The 21,139-nt window shown below is 34.3% G+C and overlaps 1 protein-coding gene across 1 annotated transcript; it reads right to left on the bottom strand.

Annotated features, from left to right (window-relative positions):
- Positions 1-1,893: 1,893 nt before the first annotated feature.
- On the bottom strand, positions 1,894-9,135 carry LOC108044960 (polyserase-2-like). The gene is made up of 8 exons (XM_044460395.1): positions 9,048-9,135; positions 6,514-6,678; positions 6,277-6,322; positions 6,060-6,223; positions 5,467-5,979; positions 4,442-4,774; positions 2,005-2,511; positions 1,894-1,946 (listed from the first exon to the last, which is right to left on the bottom strand). Exons 1-8 carry the CDS (start codon positions 9,133-9,135, stop codon positions 1,894-1,896), a joined length of 1,869 nt encoding a protein of 622 aa, XP_044316330.1.
- Between the last annotated feature and the right edge of the window lie 12,004 nt (positions 9,136-21,139).

Below are 21,139 nucleotides of genomic sequence, written 5' to 3'. Positions count from 1 at the left end.
AAAGGTTTGCCGCTGTTTCTATTACTTTCATACTAAGCCAGAAATATTTTATATTCGTTCGCGTTTTTTTTAACATTTCTGTTAATGTGTAGAAATTACTTTATATTGGAGTAATAAAAAAAATAAAATTGAAATATAAAAAAAAATGATTGTATTTTTTTTTTATATTCACGTAGATTACTTTGTAGCGTAATAAAATACCTGTTATATGTAGTTAATGTTATATACTCGCAAGTTTATACAAATTTGTTACATTTTTTATTTATGTATTACATGACGTCGTACAATAGTATTTTTGTCATTGATCAATATTTAATATGTTTAATATCCAATCTTTGTAAGTTTGAATATTTTCAAGAACAAGTATTTTGTTTTTTCTGTAGTCCATAATGCCGTGGAGAAAGAACTTCTCGTCCAACCCCACTTTTTCTACTGTACCAAATAATTCACCATTTGGTACTAAATTGGTGGAGGTGTCATTTACACAGATTCTAATATTATCTACTGGATTTCGAATCCACTGATCGAAAGAGCACATGCTACGATCAATGACGTCTAAGCTCTGATGTTCTAGGTCCCCTGTTCCGTGCCAAGAACGGATAATGGCAGTAAGTGACGTTGGATTGGATTGTTCAGGATTTATCAGTAAGCAGATCGGCGCAAGTAAATCTGAATCAGGGGAACAAAGGTTATAACTTAAACAAATTGTGCCTAATAAGGGTACTTACCGGAATATTGAGCATCTCGATTAAGTCTTAGCAAAGCTACATTATTCTTTATGTGCCTTGATTTAACGTCAAAACTCTCACCGTTTATCGCGTCTACTTTACTACATCGCAAATAAAGCAAAAGATAGGAAACAATTAAGTGAAGAAAGCCAACTTATAGTGCACTATACTATAAAAAATGTAATATGTTCTAATAAAAACAAGAGAGAACGCTATAGTCGGGTGCCCCGACTATCAGATACCCGTTACTCAGGTAAAGGAAGTGCGATGGAGACGGAGATAGAAACTTTGATCACGCATAACTTTTTAATGAATGGTCCGATTTGAAAAATTTCTTCTACATTTCGATAGGTATTGATAAACACAATAACACTGCATTTTTACTTTTCCGAAATATTTAAATTTCTAAAATCGTATATAAGCGATTGTGGGCGTTAAAGGGGGCGTGGCACCTTTTTGAAACAAACTTGCGCTGCGTAGGAACTCCTAGAACCTGCATGCAAAATGCCAATCTTCTAGCTTTTATAGTTTCCGAGATCTCAGCGTTCATACGGACGGACAGACAGACAGACAGACGGACAGACGGACAGACGGACATGGCTATATCGACTCGCCTAGTGACCCTGATCAAGAATATATATACTTTATAGGGTCGGAAACGCTTCCTTCTAGCTGTTACATACTTTTGCACGAATACAATATACCCTTTTACTCTACGAGTAAGGACATAGTATGCTAACGTCAGTTTAGCCAATTTTTTTATAATAAAAATTGTACACTGCTATACAAAAAATAAGTAATGTGGTGTTTCAACAACACCCTTATTCATTCTTTTTATAGTAATGTTTTTTTTTTAAGTTTAAATTACATGGACTATCTGTTTACATGTTCTACCTGTTTTTACAAAAATGTTAATGGTTGTGTTCTCGTCCTTTCTGCAAACTATGACGACTTTAAGTGACAGGAGGATAAATTTGAATCTTAAAAAAAATCAATGAAAATTGGAGAACTGTTAGCAAATGTTTAAGTGTCAGCAAAGGTTCTACCAGATTAACAACGAACATATATGAATCAATTGAACTAAGCTTTTTAAATGAACTTTTAAATACTAAATACAAATCTCAAGAGATCTTATCAATGATTTCAAATCGGTTGACATATTTACTTACATATTCTGGACATTTGTGGGCAAATAACTTGCAATAGTGACAACAAAGCCTAGAAAACGAAAATTAAAATGTTATCGAGTATTAAGTTTACCATTGAAAATAATTACGTTTTGTGAGGAGGGCGCCATAAGCATAGCTTGGACGTATATTGACTTTCCAGGGTTGGTGAATAGATCCATGTTTTCGCCGAGTGTTGCTGCAGTTCTCATCCAACAAGCGCTCCTGATCCTGATCGTAATCGTTAGCCAAAATGGTACGTTTAATCCATTGTCTGAAGACCGTAACGTTCGTGTAGATGCCACTAGCGTTGCAGTGTATGCTACCAAAGCTAGTGATCCCAATCTGTGAGGGGAATACGTATCCCAGATATGTGATATTGGCGACCAGTGGACCACCTGAGTCCCCTTCGCAAGTGTCGCCTCTTTCGGCACCAGCGCAGATCTGCGATTCCCCGTTAAACTTCAAGCAAGTTTTTTTTTGGGAAAGATTGATGGTCTGAAGGATTGAGCTTAAGTTTTGTTTTTCCGTTTTACCCCAGCCATAGGCCGAGAAATTTACGATTGACGACGTGTTTAGCCCGTCACCAGTGACAATGCAGATCGAACGGATCCATTCTAATCGACAACATTAAAACAATTTCAAGAAAGTATTATTCCACATTGAACGATCTTATCTTACAAATACGGAATTTTTTAAGCTATTAAAACTGAAATTCAATTGCATTAAATAATCAAGTATGTACTATGCTAGGGCTTAAGAAATTTGAAATTTAATATAAAACAAACAAATTTTAAAATTACATTTTTTTAACCCATAAAAAGCTAGGCCGATAAAAGGTTAAAAAATCAATGAAATTTATATATTAATGGAATGCTTATTTTAGCACGGGTAATGTTTAAATTTTTTTTACTATTTTTACCGATTCAATTCTACAAAAAAATATTATTGTGTATTTAAGGATTTATAGAGTAATAAAACAAATAAATTAAAAAATAGTAATGCAAAAAATCCTCAGAATATATACTTATTCTAAGTGCTTATAAGAAAGGTTATATATTTTCCAATGGTTATTATTAGCTTACCATTGTAAACCACTTGATCGTGCAATTTCAAAATAGCGATATCATTTTCATTGGTTAAGTTGTTATAATGGGGATGAGATATGGCGTTAATCACATTATAATTTAATATTTCTGGGCACTTGTCTTCTGGGCAGGACATGTTGTACATCCCTAAACTGACCAATCTAAGCGAAAACAATTAGACAAACAGTTTTTTCTGCGTCGGCAGGGTACTTACAATTGTTGATTTTCTAAAATGCAGTGGGCGGCTGTCAAGACAAAACCTGGAAAGAATGCGATTAAACGATTGCCAGATTACTATAAAATAAGTGTACGTACGTGGATGAACGAGCGTGCCTCCGCAAATAAAATTAGTGCTATTGCTAATGGCTGTCATCCAAGGAGTAGTTCCCGGGCGTGCATCAGTTCCTGAAGTTATTCTGCTTTGAAGCTTAAGGTCACAGTTACTATCCAGCATTTCATCCTGGCAGAATACCAAGACAAACAGTCCTAAGAAAACCACAAAAGACGTCATTCCTAGAGAACAGATTTTAAATTACTAAATGCAATCGCCAATTTTTTGAAACGGGAGCTTATAGGGAGGCTTATCAATAGCTCGCAAATTTGAAAAAATGGCACAATTGATTCAAAGGTTAATGTCACCCCCTGATAATAAATTTTAATGGCTAATTAAAAATCTTGTATGTTAAAGTCTGTGGAAAAGCCAAGTTTTGGAAAAATATCCGATGATTAATTTTTATTAAAAATTCCTATAATATATATGTTTTTGTGTATTTATTAAAGTTTAAAGCAAATATTTTTAAGAAAACTAAGTCTTAATCTTCAAACAAAATTTTCAAATAAAAACAAGGTTATGGGATTATTAAACAGTATTTTTTAAAAAATGTTATTAAAATAAAATTACAATTAACATTAAATTAAATTGTTTATTATTGATTTACTTTTATTAACTAAGGTAAAATCTTGAGTTCCAATAAAGATTAGAAATTTAAAATATTGGAATTTAAATATTTCCTTGTTAATTTTAATTAAATGTTTTAATATATTTTGTGACATAAAATTCTAATTAAGATGCGTTTGTAACTAATTAAATTTTTTTAAAATGAAATTTAGTAATTGTATCATAGAGTTTTAAGTCCTACGATTTACGATGTTATCGAGCTTGACCCTAGTTCTACAAATAGACCCGTTTTCTCCGGTGTATAAGTGATTAAAAGAATAATTCATATAAATGTTTTTTTATTTTTTTTTTATTTTATTTAAATTTTGTTGTACAATTTTCATATTAAAATTACAGTGGAATTGTAAGTCTTTATGTAAATCCAAAATTTTTACTTACATTTTAAGTATGTATAATTAAATCAAGCATACTATGTATTAGTAAAAAAATTAAAGTCGAATATGTCATTTTCTCTGAGTATTTTATTTTATTTTTTAAAATTTAAGGTTTCCGCTATCCAACCCGCGTAATATTTAATATTTGTAAGAATGACAACACCGTTCCGCTTATAGCTCATAATGCCGTAGAGAAAGAACTTGTCGCCCAACGACGTATATTCGTTGGTACCAAATACTTCACCATCTGAAAATAAATTGGAGGAGGATTCATTCAGACAGATTTGATTGTCAAATACGGGATATCCAATGATATTAGAGCAACGGTAACGATCAATGACGGTTAAGTTCTCATATTTAAGCATCACATTTTCCCAAGAACGGATAATGGCGGTAAGCGATGTTGGTGGGTTTTCCAACTTCTGCAGATTTGGGCGGAAGCAGATCGGTGCTAAAATGTCTGAAGCAAGGTAACGAAAGTTAAAAAGAAATGAAGTTGGAAAAATAAATAAACTTACCAGAATAAATCGCACTTCGATCAAGTTCAAGCAAAGCTATATTATTTGCGAAACTCAAGTGCGTCAAGTGAAATTGGGGATGCTTGTGTACAGACTTAACGAAAAAGCTGTCACCGCCGACCGCTTGAACTTCACTGCATCAAAAATTAAAAGAACAAATTGTAAATACATTTTTAATAATTATCTTATATGATTCTTTCTTTCTATGCTTGACAGTTTAGTATACCGATGCGAAATCGGCTTATATTGTTTATCATCAAAACAGTACAAGTTTTAGTATATATTCTTACCTAACAAAAAAAAACTACTTTACTTTAGTTTGAGTTGAAGAGAGAACACACTTCAATACATTTCAATACTCTTGATTATTTTTGACCCCAAGGTCCAAATAGATCAGATTGCGTCTACGCATTTGTATAAAGATCATAAGTCCATTTTACGATCCACGCACACAAATTATAACTTCGAAAGATGTCAATAATGATTTCAAATAGGTTGATTTTTTTTATTTGTTAATTGCTACTTACATTTTCCGGACATTTGTGGGCAAAGCACTTGCAATAGTAACAACAAAGCCTAGAAAACGTAAATTAAAATATTATTGAATATTAAGTTTACCATTGAAAATAATTACGATTTGTGATGAGGGCGCCATTAGCAAAGCTAGGAATTATTTTTACTTTCCAGGGCTGGCGGATAGATCCATGTTTTAGCCGCGTGTTGCTGCAGTTCTCATCCAACAAGCTTTCCTGATCCTGATCGTAATCGTTATCCAAAATGGTATAGTTTATCCAATGCTTGTAGCTATTAATATTTGTGTAAATGGCATTAGAATTGCACTCGGGACCGCCAAAACTGACTATCCCAATCTGTGAAAGGAAGCGATATCCCTGATATGTTATATTGGCTACCAGAGGACCACCTGAGTCACCTCTGCAAGTGTCGCCTTTTGGGGCACCAGCGCAGATCTGCGATTCTCGTTTTAAAGTGCTCCCAAAGCACAATCGCCTACGGGAAAGATTGATGGTCTGAAGGACTGAGCTTGGTGATCCTTTATCCGTTATACCCCAGCCGTAGACCGAGAAATTAACGATTGAAGACGGGTTATATTCGTCACTCAAAACAATGCAAAGCGGACGGATGGCGTCTATAGGAAATAGAAAATTGTTATTGACAAATTACACTATCTATATTCCGCTTCATTTCCGTTTTTTCTTTCCAACATACTTTTGTACACCACTTGTCTGTCCAGTTTCAAAATACCTATATCGTTCGTCCTTTCAAAATGGTTGTATTGTTGATGAGGTATGCCCTTGGTCACATTATAATTCTCCACCTCTGGGCAACGCGATGGTGGGCAGTATTTGTCGTACACTCCCAATCTCACAAACCTAAGAAATGAATGTATTAGAATAATTCTAAAAAATTTTGGAGAGATAATTACAATTGTTGATTTTTGAGAATGCAGTGGGCGGCGGTTAAGACGAACCCTGGAAAAAAATCAATTTCAAAAGGGATAAGCATACACACCATACATTTTTGAATAGTATTTAAATATATATATTTATTTCCATTAGAGCAGCCTAATAAGCGGAATTGATTGATACGAATAAAGTTTAAATTAATCATTATTAGATATATTATTGTTGAGTAATTGTTGACTAAATATAATTATACGAACGTGGGTGTATGAGTGAGCCGCCGCAAAAATCATCGGTAATATTGCTTATAACTGCTATCCAAGGAGTGGTTCCCACACGTGCGTTATTTCCAAAAAATATTCTTAGGTCCTTGGGGATGTCGCAATTTTCGTCGAGGAGCTGTGCCAATCCATCTTGGCAAAATACTGAGACAAACAGAGATAGCAGAAATACAAAAGACATACTCAGCGTAGCGATCCGAATCAACTAAATATGAAAAACAAAATTTGTTCAACGGAAAGCTTATCAAATATTGTCATCCAAAGCAGATGATATTTGTTGTTTTCTTCTTAAGAAATAAAAATTTTTTATATTAGGTGTAGTCTGGCCAGATTTTGTTTGCCGTCGATAATCTTTTTGGAAGTTATTCTTATATATGTATGTTATAAAGACAAAAAAACACATTTAATGTTTGAAATTCTGGGTAATTATTATAATTAAAATAAAATAATATAGTATTAATACCATTTTGGTTATTTAATGACAAAACGGCATATATACTTTAGCTTCCCTTCGTATTCTTTATAAAATAAAATGTCGCGAGTTGCAACAATAATGGTTGGGCCTGAAGTGTTTGCATCTTAATTTGCAATTTCCTAATGGCAAAATGCGTTTCGCACCTTTCTTAAATGCCACCTCTGCATATTGTTTTGGTTTAATTTAAATTACCTGTTTGACTAATGCATGGTCTCAGCCGCGGGCGACAACAATAATAACGAGACTCTCAACTCATTATGCATTGTTTATTGCCACTCAAAGTAGCATTCTCTCCCTTTTTCCAGAATTTTCTGAGCACTGCAGCATTACTTTTAATGCACATGTAACAATAGGAAAAACCCCACTCCACCTTTATTCGACACACCCACTCTGGCCGTCTTAATTATTCGCTTTCCTCAGAAACAGTTTTTCTTCTCTACCTGAAATGTAATAGTATTAAATTTAAAACTCTGAGCTTAAAATAATGTACCAACATATATTCTGGGTGATTTTGTTACAGCTTACAATTTGATTTTAACCGAATTTTGTATTCAAGATTATCTTTAGATAAATTTATTTAAATTTAGTTGACTGGACTTTTTATACTTTCCGTATTCTAACTCTTTATAGTAATATTGTATTCCAATTAAAGAAAAAAAATATATTCAATTTATTTGCACTTATCAGATATTTGCGAGTGAAAAATGGGACATTTTCAATAACTTTCCCTCCCATCTGTGGGATCCAACCACCCACCGGATTCGCATTAGCACAAGCAGGTGGTGCATGGCAAGTCAAGTCTGGCACTTCATTATGCACATTAAGATACAAGTTCTTTTAACTCGGGCGAGGTGGTATCTTAACTTAATTTAACCAACTAGGCACCAGGGGGGTTGGAGAGGGGAGAACCTCGGGGCGGGAGGTTGCGTGTGTGCTGCTAATGGCCTTAATAAAAAATGCAACATTTTGATTTAATTTAATTGAAATTCACGCCACTCGAGCAACTCCATTAGGCAGAAACGTGTCCGACGTCAAGGATGCAGATGATGGTAGCGTCGAGGAAATCAAATTACCCAGCGGCAGTGGCTCGAATGTGGGCGGGAGGGGCTGGCATGCCGCAGGGGGCGGGGCTGTGGGTGTGGGTTGTAGCAACTCAAATAAATATTGTCAAAACACTTGTCAAATGGCTAAACAACGAGCTAGAACGTGGACAGGGCCCTGCGCTCTCTTGGCTGCCCTCAGTTTTTTGCCCAATTTTTGAAAGGGGCGTTCCAATTGATACTACACTCAACAAACTAGTTGACGGTCGGCCAACTTTAAATTTTCAGCCAATATTTAAACATGTGCTGGAAATAGTAAATTATGTCATATTTGTTAGTCTTTAAAAAGAAGCAAACGGGAATTTTTCAAAACAATTAAATTAAAGAAATGGCTTATAATAAGAACTTAAACAAAAACTTAACATCACTTGTTATTTTAAGTTTAATTTTTTTATATATATACACGGAACAAGTGATTTTCATTATAATATATAAATACTTATTGTACTACTATAATAATAAATTTGTTATTATTAAACTAAAAGCCCAAAATAAACAAATTTGACAAAACTGTTATAAAGTTTTCACTAATTAAAAATTATGTAGCATTCACATTAATTTTTTTAATAGCTAGGAAAAAAAAGCTGCTTAGTGACACTACTGTAAGACTTTTAATTCTTATTATTCATTTTTAGTTTTAATTATTTTTAACTATGTTTTTAATAAGAAAACCCGAAACAGATTATAGATCATAGTTTGAAAAATGTATTAAAACAAAGATGAAAGAACCAAACTAGTTTTCATCGGTAATGTCAGAAACCAATATATTTTATTTAACATTAGTTTGAATTTTTACTTGTGTTCTGTTTCCCATATTCTAGCTAATGTTCTTTTTCGAGTGTAGCCACGGCGTGAATAAAAAAGTGAAACTGGAACTGTAAGCAAATCAATTTGATTCGATTTAAATTTAAAAGCATCTGCACACAGGCACTCATCACCTCCACGATTTGCACTCCCACTTAGAGCCTTCGCCACCATCAGACCTATCCATTTGCCATCTTCAGCGATCTTGAGCGTGATTTTCATGTCGGGGTCACGTGCCGGCGACGCGTGCCGCTGACATAAGTTTTCAGTTCTAGATTCACAGCTCTTTACAGAGCTTCGAGCCCAAGAAAACGAGGGGATTTGGAATTGAGTCGCACCATGACCACATGCCAAAAAGGGGTCACACATTTTTCAGTGGGTGTTTTCTGCCGGGCGACATGTTTGATTTAGTTAAGTTATCAGTTTAATTGTATTAGTCAAAGAGATTTATTTTTTTTCTTAATTCTGCGCGTGTGAGTTTGATTATCTGTCGTCTGATAAGAATTGGTGAAAAACTGTTTATATTGCGCAGCAACAGCGCATTTAATCTGCAAAGCGGGCCATTAACATTGTTAATTAAATAATTAAATCACTGTTTCGTTAAGTTTTTTATAATAAATGAAATTTATAGAAATATGAATTTTATAAAGTGCAATACATTCCAAATTAGGTTAGTACAATTTTTTAGAGATGTACCTTAAAGCTTAACCATACATTTTTTTCTAAAATTTACGAAAATTTTTTTAACAAAAATTGTATTTTCGATTATAAAAAGTGTATATCTAAATAATTGTTGTTTTCCGTTTACAAATGTTACTTATTTGTTTTGAGCTATGGACAGCTCATTGGAGTTGAAATAAATAAAGATGGTGAACGAAAAATGGAACAAATATTTAAGGAAGACAGGAACGCAAAACATCTGCTTGAGTTAATTTAAAATTGATTTACTTGTTTAATCCTTGAATAGATAAAAAGAAAATCGTCATTTAAATAAGAGTGAGCAAACAAAAACAATTTTGAGACAATAAAATTACTTAGTCAACATATCTAAATTTCTTTGTTTCCAGTTGTTCTTGCCGTAATCTCAACCACTTGAATCGCAGCATTTCCCACGGCTAACCTTTCCGATTTGCCCAATCGAAGGTGGCAGCCACATAGTGGCCAAGTACATCCTGTTCACCTGTAGCCTCGTCGCCCTCGAAGTTCTCCAAAGTTCGGATCAAATCAGCCATAGAGGTGTCAGGATACAAAGGACGCGCCCTGACACGCGTCTGACGTTTATTGGTGCCCTCCAGCTGCAGCGAAAACTTTTCCCCAGCAAAAAGCCTTTCAAGGAAAGGCCACATGTGGAAATTGTAGACGACAAGCAGACACAACACAAGACACAAAAAATACAAGAATACTTGGCTAAATGGGAAGCACCGAAGATGGAAACACTGTTTGGAGTCAAGGGAAATTCAATTTATTGTCGAGTAAAACATGTCTGAAAGAATTGTAAAATTGATGTACAATTTGATTAAAAAAAAAACTTTGTTATCTTTTAAATACCATGTTAAGTAAATGAAAAAAATACATGCTTAATAAATTTTTTTTTTTTATCACATTTTGGAAATTCTTTTGAGAAATAAAAAAGTTTAAAGTTTAAAGTTTTTAACAATAAAGTTTATTGGTTATAAAGAAACATATTTTTTAAATATGATGAGAGTTTGAAATGTTGTATCCAATATATTATTAAATTTGATTTATGGTCTTAAAAACCTTGTTAAAAATTAATTTTCATTTTCAAGTAGAAAATTTTATAAAACAATTATTGGCGTTCATAAAAATTGGATTTATTTTTGGATACCCCCTAATAGGGTATTCTAAACTGCAAGTAATTTCAATGTTTGCCTTCTAAGGAGAAGGAGAACGAAAGCACGGTCGCGATTTGTATTTTTGTGTAAATATTTTCGTGTCAATATTGCAAAAGTAAACATGGCCTGGGGACAAAGTTGGGGGAGGTCCTTTTAAGTGCTGCCCTTTAGGCAGCTGGCAAGTGGGTTTAAAATTTCCCATGTCCATTTTCTCGCATTCGCTTCGCTTGGCGTCAACTTGTCCCAACATTTTGGCTTGGCTTTCTTCTCGCCAAATATTTGAAGTGTTTCGGATTTCAGAAAAAAGAAACAGAAAATTAAAACCGAATTTTTGCTTTCTTTAAAGTGTTTTTTAGTCGCCATCCCTTTCCGTAAAAATAAAAAAAACTACCCCCTCTTTCCCACATAGAAATCTCCTTTTTGGCCACCAAGTGTTGCCAACTCACTCAATGATTTCTGGTTTGCAGCAATTTTTATTTTCTACTTTTGCCTCGTGGAGGGTTTCTGTTTCAAGTCGGATGGATGGACGGGGGGCGGCAAGGACTGCGGGGCGTGGCACACTCGAGTGCGTGCTTGAAAATACAAAAATTTCACTGCATTTCGCGTTATTAACACGTAGGTGCCAAGAACCCTCGCGGGTTCGGGTTAGAAGCGGTTTGCGACTGTGGTGCGGGCTAAGCTTGGGCATGTCGTCGCGTGGGTTGGGTTCTGCTGTGTCCTTGCACTAGAAAAAAATAAATCTTCTAATTAAATACATTTTTTAGTAAAATTGTTCTTACTGCTTGCCACAAAATATCCCTTGTAAGTTTAACAATCGCTACAAAAATCTATGATACTTTCCTCAAAGTTATGACTCGCTAAAAACGAATTTTTTAATATTCTATTAAGCTTTGTAAGTAATTGGTTATAATCACAAAACATCCAAGATAAATAAAAATTAAAAAATATTTTTTAAATTATAAGAGCCAAATCTTTAAAGCTTAAAGTACATAAGTAAATGTGTATTAATTAAAATAAAAGGAGTGCGCGAATTTGAAGAGTCTCTGCGTGTCAGTGGTATTGACATTTGCCAGTTTTGTATTTCACAATTGTACCAATAACAAAATTTGTTCTGGCATGTATTTTTAAAAATAAATGTTATTTTTCTTGTTAAATAAAATAAAAATTTCAGTGTGACCGGTCCGCTGACACCGTGTAATAAGGAGTTTTCATGGCCTCTTGAACGCTCACGCTTACCAAGCGAGGACATTTTAATTGAGAGTGTTGCGAGGAAGAACGACGACGACGACGACGCTGATGTCGATGATGGCGGCGCGGTACTTGGCCAGCTGCCGCTCCTTCTTCCGCTCGTTCCGCTTCTCTGGATCGCCTCAAGTGCGGTCCGACGTCCTCGGCACTTGGCGCCATTCCTTTCCAGCTTTTGGGGTTGGGGACTGCCTTTCTGCTCAGGTGTTGATGGATGAAAATTCTGAGGGCAACTCCTGAGTGGCGGACACTTGGACGACAAACCGGCTTTCAGAGTTAGCCATGAATAAGATCTTGGAAGTTAACCGTAGTTTAAGAAACGTAGCCCAAGTTATCTGCAACCATTTATGTCCCAAGCTAAAGCTAAAATTGAAGACTGTTTTTAAAATTGAAGACTGCGTTTTTACAATTTGTTAGTCACTAGATGACTGATTTTAATGTACAAAATGCAAAACATTATTTTAAATTACCTTGCTTTTTAATTTAAAATGATACATTGAATATTCATTTTTTGGGGGTGCACTTTATGGGTATTCATTTCAAACATACATTTTTAAATATAGTTACAATAGGGCAGACATTTCATCCATTAAAGTGAACTTCATTTCATTAACGTCATTTTAAAATGATGACTTCCTGTTAACACTTTAGTTTGCATATATACTATATATCCAGTGATTGGGTTAATAATTTGTCTAAATAGTGTGAGAAAACAACAACAACAGCTAGAGCAATTTATAAGTAATTTCCATTTTGGGACCAAGAGGGAAGACATCATTAATTTGCCCTCAGGGGAAATCGAGGGGGAAAGGGGAAGCGACAATTGCCAAAAATATTTACAGGCAAAACAGAAGCTGGGACTACAACAATCAGCCACCCCAAGCCCACCCACTCCTTCCTCCTGCCCACCCAAAAAACCCACCCACCCACACTCACTTTAAGTTTGTTCCCAGCGGAGCAAAAGAAGTCGAAATGAAATCAGCAGAAAATTCAATGAGCAGCATTGGGTGGTATGAGTACTCGTTTTGGTTGAGCTACACTGAGGTTTTAGAAATTCTTTAACGATTTAAGGATAATATGATATATATTAGAATATTTTTTGAAGATTCTATTAAATTTATGCATAAGTTTTAATTTTATTAATAATTTAAATAAATTACCAAAAGTCAGTTTCGGAACAAGAATGAAGATTTATTATTTTTTTAGTCTTTTTTTTGTGTTTTAAAGTTGTTTCTTAATGATGAATTGTGGTTAAAGGGTGATGATTTTAAATTATAAATTAATTTAAAAAAGGCTGATATGTAATGTCTAAAATTGGTTTAAAATATACCTGCTTTTCTAACAAATTTTGTATGATAATAAATTGATAAATTTTTTTTTTATTTTTTAAAATATAAGTTTGTACAATGCTCTTCTTTCAAATCCTTGAGAAATCAAAAAATCCTTGTTTTGAAAATTTGAATGATATTTTTTTTATAAGTTCTATATAAGGAAGTAAATGTTTCAGGCCTTTGTACGATGCTCTTCTCTCAAATCCCTTAAGAACTCTATGATATCCTTGGGTTAGGGAGTGTGAATGATATTTATTTAATCTATAAATTTTGTGAGCGGAAGTAAAGGTTTAAGGACTTTTTCCCAGTGTAGCGGGCTCTTGGAGTTTTCCAGCGATAGCGGCAGGCAGACGCCCTGACGGCGGTGGTTGATGGCTGCAATTGATGGCTGGCAACCAACCGCTGCCCCACCCTCAAATCCCGATCCGCCGCCCACATCGTTTGGTTAGCGAAGGGGTTGTGATTTCAGGACCTTCCTGCGTGTGTGTGTGTGTGCGTATCAGCTGCTTAAGCCCAAAATTTAAGGGAGCGCAGAAGTAGAAGTAGACACACCAAAGTTCTAAGGGGTGGAGGGTGGAATGTGGAGGTGACGTGCAAATGCCAGAAAAATATTATGTGACATGATAAATATTGCACACAGGGGGATATTTCGAAGCTATAAACGGGGATACTACCGTTGTTGTTGTCAACATCATTGCCGAAATAATATGACAGATTCATTCATAAAGTTGATGAGGATGGCGATAAGTTGTTGCTGTGGTTTCGCTTCTTTCGCCGACTGCGGTGGCTCTGGGTGTTATTTTGTGGGTGTATTCTTGTGGGTTATGCAAATTGGAAGGGAATTATGCGTATGCAGCGGTTTCCATGTCGATTACTATACGCATTAAAAAAGTATTGTCCGAAGAGGTAAAATTATCTACACAATAGGATTTTTATTAATGAAATGTTATATTATGTTATTATTATAATTCATGTAATTATTAATATTCTTATAATAATACAAGCTTTTTAAAAATAACTATAGTGTCTGTTATTAAAATTAAAGTTAAATCCTTATATGAATATTGGGACTGTAATATAAAAATGTACTTATAATTTTACAAAAATATATATGTTATATTAAAACAAAACCTGCGATATTACTGATTTGTTAATAACACTGGTATAAACTATAAAGCTTAATCGACTAATTTGTTCATTTTTATAATCAAACAAAACCGGGATAAGAAAGTAGCACATTAAAATACCACATTTTCAAAAATCCGCCAATCCTACTATCCTACTTCTATGTAGAAGTGCAACTGGTGCGTGGAAATTAATAAAAGTAAACAGTTGTTGTCCTAGTGTAACAAATTAATAGTATTCCATAACTATTCAACATAAAAATCATTACTCAGTTGAAGTTGTTAGAATTAATAAATGTCCTATAAAAATTAATAAGTACTATTATTATATTGTATTCAATAGATATGTAATGTATGTATGTATAAGATATGTTTAAAATCGTCAAATATTTAAAAACTCGTCAAAATATTCAATCTATCTAAATAAGTAAAATGATAAATCAACAGTATATATACAGAGTACTAAGTAAGATAAAAATAATTTATTATTTACCAATCAAACTTTAATTTGCGAAGTTGGTTTTAAAAATTGTCCATTTCGATAAAATTCATAAAAAAAAATTATCATTATTCCCATTAAACCAAAGGCAAACTGAAATGTTGATAGTTAAAAATAAGTAGTATGATAAAGGGTGCCGACTTTCCCCTGAGAGTCCAGTTCGCATTGCCATTCCAATAACCTTTGGAAATGTCTGTCTGTCTGCGGATCTTGGCCTCCCAACTCGCAACAACCCACCAAAAAAAAAAGAACTGAAAACCAAACAAACAAAATTGGCGGACGCAGAGTGGAGATGGACGTGGTTGTGGGGGAATCCTTTTGTTCTTATTGGAGCACGCGCTGCCAAATGCCAATACAAATGGCGCAAAAAAGGACGCGCCGCAGGAACAGGAAAAAAAGGGAGAAAAAGTTACTCAGGGTTGCAACCACTTTGAAGTGTTGCTGTTTGCTCTGCTCCCTGTTGGCGGGGATTTCGTCCTTAAACATGCGCACTAAACGCTAATAGTTTGCCCTTCGCCCCCAAATCCACCCCAAACAACGGAGCTGCTCCATTTTGTTCGCACTCGGGGAGGCTTTAAGACTTTTCAAGCTTCAAAATGCGGCAGCGAACTTGCTCGTAAAATATTCGAAAATTGCATTCATTAAATCCCATATTCAGTGATCCCGTGGGCGGGGGGGCCGTTGTTTACTTCCTGTGCCCGCAAGATTGATTCACAGCGTGACCAAAGGTCCTGCAACAAAATTATTCACGCATCTCGGTCCTGGACATGCAAGCCCCCGAAAATCATATAAAAGGACGAAAAAAAATGGACACGTGCGCTCCCTGATTTTTTACGACTACTTGGGCTTGGGCACGAGGAAAACTGTTTACGAGGGTGTTGTACACGATTTAATATCCTTGACCCGTGGAGCAGTCGATGGGCTTCATCAACCAGAAGTCCTGCAAAAAATATTTATTAGCTAGCAACACTTGTATTATTTTATGATTCTTTGAGGCCCAATCCAAATTATCCTGGGGTTTTCAAACTCTGCATATTAATAAATTACTTATTCTATCTTTAAGCACTTAAGCATTTACTTATTTTCATGCTATCTTGAAAGAAGGTTTTAAATTGCTAAATACCATTCGATTTTTAACTTTAAAACTTATTTTTACAGTAAAGCTAATTTTTTCAAATACTTGTATAAAAAATTGCCGTTTCAAATAGTGGACTATTTAAATAACTGCTGAACGTCCTTTTTGTAAAATCTTCTGTTAAATAAATTTAAATTCTTTATCATACGTAACTTACACTATGTAATATTATATATTAAACTGTGTCTAAGCCTTTTGGACCCACACTCACAAGTAAAACAAATCGACCAAATAACCCACCAATAAAATTGCATTCCATAAAAAGCAACCAGAAAAACTGGGCGTTTCCGGAACCCGCAATAACTGTCAAATATCAATGTGCCCACAACCCAAAAAAAATATCCAGAAATATCATAAAATAAATAAATTTATGAAGGACAATAAAAATAAAATCCAATAAAAATTGTATTTTCTCTGTGCCGGCCCTAAACACCCCAACTCAAGGAACTCAACTTCAACTTGTGAACAATAAGGATGTGAGAATCAAAACACAAATAATGAAATGGATAAGCAAATAAATGGATTTACATCCCATGTAAGAGGTAAGGACCCGCATATTCAAATAGAGGTCAAGTTCAGTAATAGTTTTAATTGAACTAATTATAGTTCAGTTTTTTTCCTACATTTTAGGAAGGAATCATATGGTTTTCCTATTTTTTTGCCCGCATTTTCCATCGAAATTATGTGATCTTAAATATTTTTGGACAATCATTTTGTATTTCAATTTCCAGTTTTATTTAAAAAGGCAAATGACAGATTACCTCAGTGACCCTAGATTTCTAAGTACAAGGCACCCCTACCAAGAAACCCATTTGTTGTATTGCCTGCCTCAGACTAATAATGTTTGCCTGAAATTCGTTGTCAATGAGGGTTGCATATGCCATCAATAAATTTAATTATCGTTAATCTTAGATAATTTGCCATGAGAAAATGCTCAGTTGGCTTGTAATAGATGGTTTTCATTGATTATTTTTGTATTCTAACCCTCAGTAGATGGATTTTTGAATAAATTGTCGCATAATGGAATTATAATAATTTATTTAATAAAATCGCAATACTTATATAAATTCTTTTATCTTCAAAAGTAATATGACATATCTTTTTTAGACCTTGAACTAAGCGTGCTGTAAATTCTTTGAATACTCGATTTTATTTAATCCTATTTTCCTTTTTATGTTAAATTTAAATCAAACCGTTTAATGAGAAATGTGAAATTTGTATACCAATTTAATTTGAACCTTCATAAAATCCTTGAAAAGCCGACTTTCTAATCAATAGACCTATTGTCAAATGAAATGCAGACATATGACGGGCAAAATCCAAACAGTTCAATTAATTTCTAGGCTCAGGACAGATTGCCGATAAGTCCGCTCCCATTACGATGAATAATCAGCTTTAAGCGAGATTATTTGGCCTAGGTTAGGGTGGTGTTTTCGATTAAAACACACAACACGGCAGCCGATAAGCTATACGTATTTACATACATCCATCCGACCATCCAGACTTACATCAAAGTGAGGAAACTTGACATTTTGCACTTGGTCAAGCAGAGAGCGATGCGGAATCGGGGAAATTGTGGCAGGCGGACAAGGCGGCCGACATCTGAAGGGGTTTGCGCAACTTATGGCGACATCGATAGGACAAATACCGACAAAAAAACGAACCCCTAAAAAGTGGGGAAGGCGGGCAGAAGCAGAACCACTCGACAAGCTGTTGGCACACATAGAATGTGCTGAAAGCCCAAAGACACTCGAAAGTATGCTACAGTTGCCGGCAAATGTCTTCCACACACACACACCCACACACACACACCCACACTCACACACACACATACAAACGCACTCTGTAGGACTCGTTCCCATTCCCATTCTTTAGTCCGATCCAAAATCCACGGAACCCACACCCAAAAGTTGCCTGTCATTTATCTTCACCGTTTTTTTGTTTGTTGCCGGGGTCTAACGAGAAATGTCGAGCAGCCCAAAGTTGCCTTGCTTTTTTATCTTTTACAATTAGAAACGTTGTGGCTGGGTCCTCTATATATTTACAGAGCGAGAAAAGTGTCTAATATTTATATTTTCCATTTCAATCATCCAAGTCTCAAAACCTATTGATCAAAAGACAAAAATGCGAAAAGCTTGATATTCATATAGAAAGTTGATACTTGATATATAAACATAAAAGTGTGTTTTTATTTCTTCTTCAAAATAAGCTTTAGATTTAATTTTGAAAACTTATCTTTTTATTGATTTTTTTTCTAAAAGCACTAGAGCACAGAGAATACATTTGTGACAATATTCTCATTTTCAATAAAAATAATGCTTGGTAATTAATTGGTCTAAAAATTTTAATTTGCGAAGGTTTGCTTTTTTTCGGTGTATATATATGTTTTTTTCTGCGAGTTTCTCTTCGTGATTTGTTCTTCCTTGGTCAGATAAATGCATTTTTGGCTGCTTTCCCCCTCGCTGTTAGCATGTGATTAAGGAAGGAAATTGTTTTGGACAACGCACAAAACAAATAACGCGCTTGGGGTTGTCCTGATTTTTTCTACTCTTATCGCCTAAGTAGCATCATTTAACTGCTGTCTGTGGTCTTTTTTCTTTTTTTTTTTTGTTTTTTCCTACTTTTTGTTGTATTATTTTTTTTCCGATTTTTTTGTGGGTCAAAATTGCCGGGCATTGTAATTTGTCGTGATGAATGTTTAGCAATAATTGTTGGAATTCCACGTACAAATATTTTGCTTGTTTTTATTGTATTTGAAATATAGATATATGAATGAGTAAAAAAATGCTAGAATCATTGATTTTTACAGATATATCATATAAAAGTTTCTAAAACGTTCTATTAGATAAATTCGTTGTTTAAAGTAAAAGTTTGGAGTTTATTTTTGGTACATAGATATATCAGCGGTCTAGTCAGATATCTTTATTATTTCTTAAAGCTTTGTTAACAATTAAATTTCTTTAATTCGTTGGATAAGGTATTATTTTATAATAATTTGTTCTTAAATTAATAGCTAGTATATAGATATAAAAATGAGCTAATTAAGTAAATAACTTTATTTTTGTATTATCCTTTGATCATTTCTGAGATGTATATATGCAATTAAATCTCTTGATATTAAACCACTAATTGGCATATGGACTTGTGGTTTTTATTTCACACCAATACAGGTTGCCCCAGTGACGATGAGGTAGATGTACAATCTTAACCCTCGAGATGGGGTCGCCGCATATTTTTATTGTGGTGGATGAAGCTGTGCAGGACGTAGACCCAAGCCTAGATAATTACATAATCAGGAACGTTAAAAAACGGTCATTGTCAGTCAGCCAGGGCAAACGGGTGAAGTGACATTTTGTGGTTAAGCAATTTCGTCCTTTTCGGCGGGGGAGAAGAGGAGGTGGCTGCGCCTGGCAACGAACGCATAATTTATAATTGTCAAGGGAATGCCCGTCGAACGAGCTCGGGGATGGGTCATGCCAGTGCTGATTTATGGAATTTAATAAATTTTCACAGATTTTAATCGCTTGTAATTATACGAAAAGAAGCACTGCGACAACAACAACAACGAAGGAAAAAAGATATTGTATGAATTTCAATTAAAATTAAGAACGAAATCGGCGACAGGTGAAGTCCAGGACCAGTCATCGCGTCTCTCCCTTATTTGATTGGTTTTTTCCAGCATTCAATTCGTATGTGTTTCAGTGTGCGCATTTCCAATTCAATTTCCCAGCCAAACATTTTCTTTTATTTTTATTTCATTATGCTGTACAGTTGTGGTCATCACAGTAGTAGTTGTTGAAAAGCCTTACTGAGCCTGGAAAAAGTCTTTTAAATACTATTGTATTAAATATAAAAGTTTCTCAAAAGATTTTCACACAATTTTGATCTTTTAACATGTCTTTCTGTTATCAATTTCATTTCCTTTTAAAATAAAAAAAAAGGTTGACATAACCCGATTATCATCATTATAAATAATACATTTTCTATGAATTTAGCTAGAAATTAAATGTCAGAAAATACTATTTTGACCGCATCTGTGAGTATATATTTTTCCTGGACTCTGAGGTCGCTTCTTGGTATTTGTTATCGTATAGTATTATAGAGCCTCTCATATCCTTACCAATGGCAGTCGCAGATTGATTTTTCTCTTCACTCCTCCTGCCTGCGATCCGTATTTTTTGTATTTCCTTGGAGACATACTAGACCACCCACAGGATTCGAGTTTTTATCCAACTTCAAAGGACTTTCGGCCGCTGCCGAGCCTCAAGTGTCCTTGCAGTTTGTCCTGCGACGGCTTATGCGACATTTTTTTTCATTTATGTAGCGTTTCTCGGGCTTCGGCTCTCTGATTTCATTTTTTGTTTTCTTCTCCAAAGGGGCTCAGTGGGCCTCAAATTGATGGCCCAAAAACGATGAAGAATAAGCCCTCAAGAGGTGTGGCAGAGTCGGCACTTTTGCGGCTGCCATATATTAGATTTGGATGGGGAGGCTGCCAAATTGGATAGTAAGATTGGATTGAACATCCCTTATAAGAAACCAGGTTTTTCGTTTTGTATATTCATAAAAAAAAGTTTTAATTACAATTAAGTTTAATTCAGCTAACAAACGACGTTTCATAAAACTGAATACAAAGTTATTTTTACACATATCGTCTATTTAAACGTTCGACAAATATTAACTGAACTATGAATAAAAGTGAATTACATGTTATTTTAATACGATTTTAAGTTGAACGAAAACCAAAAAAAATATTATTAATTTTCATTCTTTATTTATAAATATCTCATATTTTGTTTATTTTTAAAAAATGTTTATATTACAATAGGTTTATATTACAATAGGTTATTTTACAATAGGTATTCTAAAAAAGGTTAATAACTAGTTTCTATCAAAAACAGAAAACATGAAACTATGATTCAAAAATGGCTTAAATGTGTTTTCTTTAAATGTTTTCAATCAAAATTTAAACTATGTTCTTCAAGACAAATAAATAGTAAAGTAAAGCCTGTTTGATTTCTACCTATCCCAGTTGTTTTGAA

The sequence above is a fragment of the Drosophila rhopaloa genome, unplaced genomic scaffold (genome assembly GCF_018152115.1).
Source record: "Drosophila rhopaloa isolate 14029-0021.01 unplaced genomic scaffold, ASM1815211v1 contig_2, whole genome shotgun sequence".
Classification (NCBI taxonomy): Eukaryota; Metazoa; Arthropoda; class Insecta; order Diptera; family Drosophilidae; genus Drosophila; species Drosophila rhopaloa.
This window is presented reverse-complemented; position numbering and strand designations above follow the sequence as displayed.